Here is an 11,394-nt window from a genome sequence, read left to right on the forward strand (position 1 = left end):
TACGCTGACTGAAGTGGTTTTAAGAAGTGACTTCAGTAAGGGATCATATCTTTCACCTGGATTCACCAGTCTGTCATGGAAAGTTCAGGTGTTCCTAATATTTTGTACACACAGTGTATAAACACATTTGCGTTTGCGGTAATACAAACATACCAGTAAGGTGTATATGTTATTTACACAGGCTTACCTTTGCTTGTCTGTCTGCTGGTTGTGCTGTTGGTTTACCTAAACTCTGATTTGAATAGGAGTTCCAGTCTTATGCGCAGGGCTCCTCTGCTTCCATGGCATGATCAAACGAACCCACCCACACCCATATCCGCATTGCATGTTCAGCAATCCTGGATCAACTATCAACCATTGTGTCAGCTGGGAGGGACTACAGCGAAGTTTGGGCTAGACTAAAGCATTCAGATCATGTGATTTACAAGAACTCATAAATGCCTTTAGGCTGAAGTGAAAGCATTCACAAGTTCAAGTGTTGAAACAAGAGCTGTATACTGTCGTCAACTTGTTTATTTTGTCATGCTTTTTATTGTCCTCTGTACCTGAAACACATGCGTATTATCAGTTGAAGGGGTTGAACTAATTATGTGTTTTCCTTTTTGGCACACCGCTAAAAATAAATGACAAATTCATATGAAAAAGTCAACAGATATGAGAAAACGGTTTAACATTCTGTACATGCATCAGTTTGCTATCCTTTTTTTTCATCTTGTGTTTCATGAACACAGTTTGCGAGCTGCTTAGCTCTGCTTACCAGCTGGCAGATGTGGTAGAGTAGTATTGCTTTGGGAATTGTCTTTTAGTTAAAGATGAATAGGAATTCAAAGGTAGGCTATCCAACTCTACCTCTGAGTGATTTTGTGAGGAAAACTTCAATTTCACATACTATAACAATATTTGATATTTCATTATCAACCGAGCTTTGAGTTCATGGTTCTAAGAGAGCGAATGGCTGATCAAACTGGAGTCTTGTATGTGAAAGGACATGACACTAGACTCATGTTTCTTCAAACCTTGGTCAACTGAAATAACATGATCATTTCTATTCCAATAATGTTTCTCAGATGGACTGCTGCTTCCCTCCTGTCTCCCCTTTATCGCCTTTAGGTCCGGCTGGTCTCACATGACCCTTTTCTTCCTAAAAAAAACCCACGACAAACATGATAGCTCTCACCAATCTTAGGACAGTCTGTAAAAGGCGGCAAATAAAGTCACATCACAGTTGTATCACACACTACACTGCCATGTGGAGGTACTGTTGTCTACTCTACAGTCTCCGACAAACACTCTCGGGTTCTTTATTGGTTGTTTATTGGTTAAAGCTCTATTCAACCAGGTTAAGTGCAGAGAGCAGTGTGTTAGAGCAGTTACTACTAGTTTATTCTTGAAGTGACATGCAACTGAAGCCACTGCAATGAATTAACACATTGACAACAAATACATTTTTCAAGACAGACCTTGGGTCCGATGTGGATGACACTCAACTACTTTTCTGTCAGCCTGTTTTGTTGGAATGGAGTTTAGGCCTTAAAATGGTTTTGTTGGAATGGAGTTTAAGCGTTAAAATTGTTTAAAAAAAGATCATCCTAATATATAATGAATCTCGCCTTTGAATTAAACCTTTTTCTTGCCAATGAGTCAATGATTGTGTTGTATGAAAATGAGACACAGTTTTTTTTAAATCGCCTTGTACAATGAAACAACAATGGAATTGATCAACAAAACACCAGTAAGTGGTATTACCAAAATTGGTACAGTGGATTCATCCTCCTCAGGTGTAAACTGTCCTGTGTAAACTTCCATTATTTAATACTTAGATTATTTATTTCAGTTGGAGGTGATAAATTAAATTGCCTATGATCCTCATGTAAAAAGAATCTCTACCTGTTCTTAAAAACTTGACCCTGAGGTCCAGTCATTGGCTTTCAAAAAGTGTTCTATTTCCTGGGGTCCGTTGAGGATGATGGTAAGCTTCAGAAAACCGTATTTGAAATGTAAATGTTTTGACTATGCTGACACCAATTGTTGCTCTCTTGCGGGAATTCCACTAACAGTCCGTATGTAGCCAAACGTAGCTGCTGCTCATGTTGGTATCTGTGCTGATGGCGCAAAAGCTATGACAGGGAGACATAGTGGAGTGGCAACGTGCGTGCAAGCGGTTGCTCCCGACGCCAATTGGGTACACTGCAGCATCCACAAGAGGCTCTTGGGTACACTGCAGCATCCACCGAGAGGCTCTTGGGTACACTGCAGCATCCACCGAGAGGCTCTTGGGTACACTGCAGCATCCACCGAGAGGCAGCATCCACCGAGAGGCTCTTGGGTACACTGCAGCATCCACCGAGAGGCTCTTGGGTACACTGCAGCATCCACCGAGAGGCTCTTGGGTACACTGCAGCATCCACCGAGAGGTCTGGGTACACTGCAGCATGGGTACACTGCAGCATCCACCGAGAGGCTCTTGGGTACACTGCAGCATCCACCGAGAGGCTCTTGGGTACACTGCAGCATCCACCGAGAGGCTCTTGCTGCCAAGGAAATGCCTGACAGCTGGAAAGACAGTTTGAACACTACAGTGAAAACGATTAACTTTGTTAAAGCAAGGCCCCTGAACTCTTGTGTGTTTTCTGCACTATGCAATGATATGGCTCAGCGACCATGTAACGCTTTTACAACAGAAGTCTGCTGGTTATCAAGGGGAAAAGTATTGACAAGTTGTTTTTTAATTGAGTGACGAGCTTAACGTTTGCTTTACTGACCATACTTTTCACTTGTCTGACCACTTGCATGATGATGAGTCTCTCACTTGACTGGCCTATCTGGGTGATGATTTTTTTTCGCCTGAATGATCTGAATCTAGGATTACAGGGACTGTCCTCAACTATATTCAATGTGCTGGACAAAATTGAGCCTATGATTAAGAAGTTGGAGCTCTTCTCTGTCTGCGTTAACAAGGACAACAACATAGGTCTTTGCATCATTGTAAGAGTTTTTGCGTGCAAATGAACTCAAGCTTACAGACAATGTCAAATGTGATATAGCGAAGCACCTGAGTGAGTTGGGTGCGCAATTACGCAGGTACTTTCACACACACAACTGGATTCGTTATCCCTTTCATGCCCTGCCTCCAGTCCACTTACCAATATTTGAACAAGAGAGCCTCATCGAAATTGCAACAAGCGGTTCTGTGAAAATGTAATTGAATCAGAAGCCACTGACAGATTTCTGGATTGGGCTGCGTTCAGGGTACTTGGCCTTGTCAAATTGTGCTGTTAAGACACTGATGCCCTCTGCAACCACTTACCTATTTGAGAGTGGACTCTCGGCCCTCACTAGCATGAAAACTAAATACAGGCACAGACTGTGTGTTGAAAATGATTTAAGACTGAGACTCTCCAATACAACCCAACATTGCAGAGTTATGTGCATCCTTTCAAGCACACCCTTCTCATTAACCTGTGGTGAGTTATTCACAATTTTCGATGAACAAATAAGGTTTTATAAGTAAGATGGTTAAATAAATAGCAAAATTATTGATTATTATAACACTTCCCACGAGCCGGGTTGTGACAAAAACTCACACTCATTCTTATGTTTAATAAATGTATCGCATAGTGTGTGTGTGTGTGTGTGTGTGTGTGTGTGTGTGTGTGTGTGTGTGTGTGTGTGTGTGTGTGTGTGTGTGTGTGTGTGTGTGTGTGTGTGTGTGTGTGTGTGTGTGTGTGTGTGTGTGTGTGTGTGTGTGTGTGTGTGTGTGTGTGTGTGTGTGTGTGTGTGTGGCAGGCTTACAAGGATGAAAATAAAAACATTTGTTTGGACTATAAGAAATTTGGGAACCACTGCTCTAATGCCGTTGAGCCCGTTGATTATTACTTGAGTCAACCAGTAGGTGGCAGTGTAGAACAGTCATGTAGAAAAATCACTCCATTTTTTTTTATTTTAATTGTGTGTTAGTTTTTCCAGGCCTGTTGATACTGTTGATCTACTCAAACCTCTTCTACCAACCTGAAACCTGGTGTGCTACCAAAGGAGTGCTCTACAGCCTAGTTAAACATTGAACCAGCTTCATATTCTCTGTATAGTGAGCAATTAGTGGGGTGTTTTCTATTACAGTAGTCTGGGCTGTTAATTCAAATGTATGTGTATATTTTCTCCTGTCAATTAGTATTTTTTGAAGAATTGCTTTTATTTGTTGAAATGTACACGTAACACAAAACAAACATCATAAACTATACCAATAATATACCATTCCAATACCAGAGTATACTTCTCAATGCTAATGTTAAAACTGTAATACATGTTTTTGTGTTCTGAAAATATGATTTCTAAGGATGTTTTACACATGCTCTTTATCTCATGTTTGAGGCCCTTGCTCTACTAGGAGCTGAAAGGAATACGCTAAGTCAAGTACCTGACGTAAAACAGTGTTGGGTTTTGGTTGCCTCCAATGTTGAGCCAAGGAAGTGAAGAGGTGTAAAAATGACCTTTGTGGGGTATTTTTTTTCATGAATAGAGATGTATATTTAACGGCCGAAATAATGGAAATGCTTGAGTAAATGAGGAATACAAAGTGTATGGAAAGCAGGTGCTTCCACACAGTTAATGTCCCATCATGCTTAGGGTCATGTATAAAAATGCTGGGCAGGCCATTACTTTGGCAAACATGGCTATGCCCCCTTAGGGTGACAAGGTCCCATCAACAGGGCACGAGTGGTTACTGAATGATTTGATGAGCATGAAAACGATGTAAACCATATGCCACGGCCATTTCAGTCACGAGAGCTCAACTCAATTGAACACTTATAGGATCATCTGGAGCGGCGATTTCCACTAACATCAACAAAACACCAAATGATGGAATTTCTCATGGAAGAATGGTGTTGCATCCCTCCAATTGAGCCCCAGAAATGTGTTGAGTCTATGCAAAGTTTAATTGAAGCTGTTCTGGCTTGTGGTGACCTAACGACCTATTAAGACACTTTATGTTTGGTGTTTTATTTTGGCACTTACTTGTAGGCAGCTCTTTATTCATTCATTCATTCATGATACTATAACGACATTATTTGTAAAGCACTTTTCATATATTGTGACGGAAGTGCTACAGTCTATGTGTATTTATATATTTTCTATGTGTATTTACATATTTTGTTGTAAGCTCGGCGTGCGAGTGTAGCGAAAGCAAGCATTTCGCTACACTCGCATTACCATCTGCTAACCATGTGTATGTGACAAATAAAATTTGATTTGGTTTATGCTTTCTAAAGGTTACGCTTTTGGTTCCAAACATGGCCACCTTTACCAACTGTCTGATGAGACACCCTACAAAAGACATGACTCATACAACAGTACGCAATCCGAACTAACCCTGAGTGATTCTGTGTCAGCTTTTGAGTGTACAGTGCGATAAAAGTTGTCAGTTTGAGTGTCAACTAATTAAGCAAATATACCCACGAAAGGTAAAACATGCATTGTAAAAAACGTTTTTTTGGGGGGAAAAAAATGTATACAAATATTTCCATAATTGCACATTAAAACATGTTTCATTTAAAAGGGTAATCAGGAAGAACAGTTCACCATCCAGTGGCTTCATCATTGGACAGGCACACAAGCTCGCACGCACGCACACAAACACACACACACACACATTTCTGCCAATTTGTGGTGTCATCTATGAGAATGTGTGCCAACACTCAAGACAAACATTTAAACACACACTCACACCAACATAAAACCACATAAGCAAAGACAAAATAAAACAAAGAGTCTAAAGGAGATGAGATGGGGGGGGTGTACATAGGGAAATTCCAATCACATATTCATCATCTGAAACGCCACCTGAACCAACATCAGACACCCGGAAGCCACGTATTTGACACCACCAGCCGTTACCATGAGCCTGTCTTCCCCAATTAAGGTGCCACCAACCTCCTGAGACATCAATATATGCTACGTTTCGTGGTCAACAGAATAGAAGAAGACAGGTGTTGATGTTTGGTGTAGATGGTGGTGCTGGAGATAATGAATATGAGGTTGAAATGGTGAAAATGTTAGCATTGGGCCTTGTATCACCGGATCCATTCTGTACGCTATCGTCTTACTACCCCCCAACTAGAAAGTGTTGCACTATGTATGTTGAATGACATGCATTTATAAGCATATAACTTCAGATCTGACATGATCTTTTAACCCAGAACCAGAGCGTCTGAAAAGGCACCCTACGGTATTCCCAACCCAGTGACAGTAGTGCACTATGTAGGGAATAGGGTGTCATTTGGGGATGCAGCCTTGCCAGTGTCAGTGGCAGTAAAGATGCAGGATTTCTGAGTTCATGGTGTGTCACCTTCAGATCCTCATCACAGCATCATCATACCTAGCACACCAAGCAGGATCAGCAGAGCTGTGAAGGAGGGAGAGAGAGAGTGGAAGATTGGTTGTCTACTGACGGTTATATGGGATTATATGAGATAAGGTACTACGGTAACACTTTATAATAACTTCCATGAATATACAGTTATAGAAAAAGTCATACATGTTTATAAATGCTTTATCAATCAATATAAATCATTTATTGATAAACGATATGAATTGTTTAGAAATGACGCAAGTGCTCATGACTTGTAGTGCTTCTAATCCTTAGAAACGGCTAGACATTTTTACAAATATTGAAATACTAACATTTAATCAATCATGTTATCAGTTATTATTATAAAAATGTTAGCAGTGGCGATTTCCAATGGGGTTGGTACCTTGAGACAGGGTGAGCTGCAGGCCCAAGGCATGGCTGGAGGCGGTGTCGGAAGTAGCAGCAATGTTGGAAGTAGCAGTAGTGGTGGCGGTAGCAGTAGTGGTGGAAGTAGAATTAGTGGGGGCGGCGTTCAAAGAGTTGATCACAGTACTGTTGGGGTTGGCCAGGTCCACGGCTGCATTGTTGACCAGGACAAACTTCGGAGTACCCAGGGTTCCTGGCGGGAGGAGAAAAAGATGAGCAAGAGAGAGAGACAGGGAGAGTTAGAGATGGCCCAGAAAGAGGGGATACAATGTCCACAGGGTGTTTGGAGGTATAGGGTGAAGTTGCCTGTATACGCTGATCTTGGGTCAGTTGAGCATTTCCCCCACTAATCGTTAAGGTTGGGATTGGGGAAGAGGAAGCTGATCCTAGGTCTGTATCTAGAGGAAGCTTCCCCCTGGAGCGTGTTTGGATGAGTGCCTCACCGTTAATTACGGTCCCGTTGGAAACGGAGAGGACGAAGCTAGTGTCAGTGCTCCTGGTGCTCCTGGTAGCTTCGGGGAGAATAGCAGATAAGGTGCACTGGATGATCTGACCGTTGACTGAGCCCTTCACAGAGTCCACAGCCAGCTACACAACACAAGAGTCCCAACGTTATTAGTCAAAATGGACATTAGCCAAATGTCAGTAGGCCTAGAATTAGTCAGGTACATTGTTGCTCTCCATGGCCTTGTCCCAAATGGCACCCAGGTGTATATGCAGCATTGGGATCAAATTGAACTTAAATGACCACTCAGAAAATGTTTTAATTCAAGTTCATGAATTACTCTTACTCTTGGCTCTAGATCTTGTTCAACTCACAACTTCATTGGGTGAATATCAGTTAACTGCTGGAATTTGCCTGAAATCAAACCTCGCTCCCGAAAGGCGTTCCAGGAAGGCAGAAGTGAAACAATTGTTTCTGATTGGTTCAACTCACCGTGCCAGTGACAGTCAGAACATTATTTAGGAGGAGAGCCGTGAAGAACTTGATTGTGCCGTTGTTGTTGGCACACACGTAGGTAGTGTCATTAACGCCCTACGGAGGAGAGCGAGAGGATGAATTCAAATAACTATAAATAAATCATATATATTTTTTAAGTCATTAATTAAATATCAATCTCAAGACCCCAAATGTATAAAATCCAGAATTTCCTGAAGTTAATTAAGAGTCTATTGACCTATGTGTCAATCTAAGTGACATAATAAAAAAATCTGCATCAAAATCTGTCCGTTTTTGCATGGGCTGCTTCTCTATCCATCGCATCCGTCGGGCCTTCCACATCTGCGGTGGAAGGTGGTCGAGCTACAGTACAACGTTGTCAGACCATGAGACACCCCAAAAATCGGTCTATTCACCAAAACATCTGTAGCGTGCAAACTAATATGGCCACTCTATGGAAAGATGAGACTCTCACGAACACAATGGTGTTCTCAGTTTCGCTCTACGGCGTGCCGATTTATGTCTATAGCGTCCGAACCGTTTGGGCTACAAACTAATATAACCCCACTATGGAAAGGGACGATTCTCACGAACACAATGGTATTCTCCGTTTTGTTCTACAAGTGTCATGGGTCTCGTCTGAAAGTAACTGGTACCTGTAAAAAAGAAACGAATGGAAGCATGGAGGTAGTTTTGTGCCAACAAAAACAAAGTGGTTAATTAAGCGTGTCCAAAAAAACAAGATATAAAAACCATATGATTTATATTTGGACTTTTTTGCCTTTTAAAAATTTGCCTACAGGGGTCATAACGTTTCAAATTAAATAACTAAATGAGACATAGTATGACCAGCTTAAAACAATGTCATATGTTAGTTTAGTAGACTTTTAGAGGTTAAAATGACTTTTCCCCCTATCACAAATCCCAACTCACTTTTCCTGGGTATTGTAAAATGTATACAAATTTGAAGGCAGTTTTCCATACCAGGGTGGTGTTTTTGGACAAGCCTACAGCGATGTAGCCTCTGGACTCTCCTCGTAGCTGGAGGGAGAAGTTCTGTCCCGAGGACTGCCGCGTGGAGACGAAGAAACATGAACCAGCCATGGCCGGGTCACAGTCTGATGGCTCAGCAGCACAGAACTGAGTCTTTCCACAATCCGCCCTTGAGATGCTTTGCTGTGTATGAAGAGTCCCTCATTAGTTGCTGTTGTGTTTGTCATTCATTTTAGCTTAAAGGGTCAATATGCAATTGGTAGACACATTTTAAAAATTTTAAATCAATGATATTGATTCTTGACAACTATCAAGAATAAAGCTTGTTTTACTCCGTTTGCCTCATTGTTTTCTATGTGAGATAGAGTGCCTGATTGGGAGTTTCAACTGCACTATTGCTTGATCTACTTCCTGTTTCCATGTCAGTCTGTGAGGTTTATTGTTGAGGAAAGAAAGAGATAAGATTAGAGAGGGAAATAGTGATAGTTGAGAAAGGAAAAACAGAAAGAGTGAGAGAAAATGTTTTTCTTTTGTAGTGTGAAACTGTGAGACATGTAGCCTAGGTAACTCACCTTGAGAGCTGGGACGGTGGTGGTGACAACAGTGGGGGCTATTGCCGTGTTGGGTGTAATTGTCGGTTTGGATGCCATTGTGGTGGTGGGTGCTATTGTGGCGTTGGGTGCCATTGTGGCGTTGGGTGCCCTTGTAGTGGTGGGTGCCATTGTGGCGTTGGGTGCCATTGTAGCATTGGGTGCCATTGTAGCATTGGTTGCCATTGTAGTGGTGGGTGCCATTGTGGCGTTGGGTGCCATTGTAGCATTGGGTGCCATTGTGGCGTTGGGTGCCCTTGTGGTGGGTGCCATTGTGGCGTTGGGTGCCATTGTAGCATTGGGTGCCATTGTAGTGGTGGGTGCCATTGTGGCGTTGGGTGCCATAGTAGCGTTCAGAGTCATTGAAGAGTTCTGTGCCTCGGCTCCCATCGCCATGCACGCCATTACCATGATGGCTGCGATCATTAGTCTGCCGCTATTGTCCATTCCTGATACAGTAACAGAGATCCAGGCGATTAGGAGATGTAATAATAATGATAATATAACAATAACAATAATGAATAAAAAGGACAGCTACAATGAAACATTTACAAGTGTAATAATCACCAGTCAGATGCATTGCACCATCATGTTGATTATGATACTAAACCTATTTCAAAAGCTTTGAGATGTATTCATGGGAATATAAAATGATCATACCAGTTTGAATAAACACATTAACATACGTTGGTCAATAAAGATCCCATGGTACTAATCGTAAGAGTAGGGGTGTTAACCCCAGTGGCAAAGTGTCCTATCTCGCCCGTAAATGAGAATGTGTTCTCAGTCAACTTAACTGTTAAAATAATGGTTCAATAGAAATAAAATAAAATGCCAGTGAATAAACATAGGCCTGCCATTATTGTGGTAATTGGTCATTAATTGTTAATATCATGGGTGGTGAATTGGACAACATCAAAACACTGCATAGTGAAATGGGTAAGCTTGTTGAATTAAGACTAGACTGTTATTGTTTTTACATGATTTAATTAGTAGCCTAGATCCACTAACTAAATTAAATAACCTGACAAAAACAACGACGAAACGTCCATAGGCTATTCCAGGGAGAAAAGGTTCATAAGTTACAATCTGATAGTATTTATAAAACCAACCAGGGCCAAATAAATCAAGAAACGTAATAGATTTTCATTTTGAAAACAAAGAATGAGTTGTTGTTTTAAAACACCCACATGATTAGATAAAAGTGATGAAAAGTTTACCTGTGACTTGGAGACTTGCGTGATTCTGTGGGGTAAAAAGCGTCGCACCACACCTTGAACAAGTTGTGCTCACGGCTACTGTAAATACAGCTATACTGTTAAAACAGAGGTGTGGCCGAGGGGAAGATTCTCTCAATCACCCGCTATTTACACAGCATTTGCGAGGGGAGGAGGGACAAAGGATGGAGAAACCTGCTTCTCTCCTCAGGTGCTGCCTTTCTGGGAGGGTGTACTGAGTGGAAACAATTGCTGGTCATATGCCTGATACTCAGACAATAGATTGTGTCGAGTCACTGGAACCCTTTTCATGGATCCGATTTCTTCTATTCCCTTGCGTATTAAATATGCTTGGGAACTATATTGCAAAGAAATAAAAAATTATAATATCATGAAGTTAGATACAAATGGATAGAATCTAGGCCTAAATATAATCTACTGCTAACTCCAAATAACATTTGAATTGTATTAAGATGTTTCCTTTTTCCTTCATCTTGTTCAACTGTTGCCATGCACCTGCAAAGAGATCAGATGTGCGAGTGCCTTTTGAAAATGGTATTTTTGCTGATTCTATGATCCATAACGGTGTCATTCAGATCTGTCTCAGTTTGATTGAGCGTTCAACCTCACACAGTGGAGGGCAGTCTTTTGAGTACAGTCTTGATTGTAAATCAAGTGGCCAAAGGGTTAGACACCAGTTTTTGTGAAGGAAAGAAATATGCACTGGCTTTAGTTTTAATGGCCCAAATGAATACATTTAATTTGTCGGAAGATGACAGAAGTTTATGTATGGGACCACCCATACATAAAATGTACGCACTCTTAGGATAAAAGGGTCTGCTAAATGACATATTAACAATCCAGATAAAGTGCAATATTGTG

At 41.3% G+C, this 11,394-nt stretch overlaps 2 protein-coding genes across 8 annotated transcripts in view; both read right to left on the reverse strand.

The window, feature by feature from the left end:
* LOC124014562 (serine/threonine-protein kinase PLK4-like) overlaps nucleotides 1-333 on the reverse strand; it is a 5,663-nt gene extending 5,330 nt beyond the window's left edge. For 2 of the 7 annotated variants that reach the window (XM_046329715.1, XM_046329709.1), the window contains exon 1: nucleotides 1-181. This exon is cut by the window's left edge and continues 643 nt beyond it. The gene's annotated coding sequence lies outside the window, so the exon portion shown is untranslated. The other 5 variants (XM_046329712.1, XM_046329711.1, XM_046329713.1 and 2 more) reach the window with 5 other exon arrangements.
* A 3,835-nt stretch (nucleotides 334-4,168) lies between these two features.
* Nucleotides 4,169-10,665, reverse strand: si:cabz01007794.1 (mucin-5AC). The gene is made up of 7 exons (XM_046328936.1): nucleotides 10,516-10,665; nucleotides 9,278-9,744; nucleotides 8,697-8,888; nucleotides 7,710-7,808; nucleotides 7,216-7,360; nucleotides 6,750-6,965; nucleotides 4,169-6,400 (listed from the first exon to the last, which is right to left on the reverse strand). Exons 2-7 carry the CDS (start codon nucleotides 9,740-9,742, stop codon nucleotides 6,357-6,359), a joined length of 1,161 nt encoding a protein of 386 aa, XP_046184892.1. The 5' UTR covers nucleotides 9,743-9,744; nucleotides 10,516-10,665; the 3' UTR covers nucleotides 4,169-6,356.
* Between the last annotated feature and the right edge of the window lie 729 nt (nucleotides 10,666-11,394).

The sequence above is a fragment of the Oncorhynchus gorbuscha genome, linkage group LG25, assembly GCF_021184085.1.
Source record: "Oncorhynchus gorbuscha isolate QuinsamMale2020 ecotype Even-year linkage group LG25, OgorEven_v1.0, whole genome shotgun sequence".
Lineage (NCBI taxonomy): Eukaryota > Metazoa > Chordata > Actinopteri > Salmoniformes > Salmonidae > Oncorhynchus > Oncorhynchus gorbuscha.

Bases quoted from the DNA above. Each gene is read 5' to 3' on its own strand.
- si:cabz01007794.1 (XM_046328936.1), bottom strand. From the start codon at position 9,742: ATGGACAATAGCGGCAGACTAATGATCGCAGCCATCATGGTAATGGCG. The intron at 8,889-9,277 runs GTGAGTTACCTA...CTTCATACACAG, and splicing joins CCACCGTCCCAGCTCTCAAG to CAAAGCATCTCAAGGGCGGA. The intron at 7,361-7,709 runs GTGAGTTGAACC...TGTGTTGTGTAG, and splicing joins TTCTGACTGTCACTGGCACG to CTGGCTGTGGACTCTGTGAA.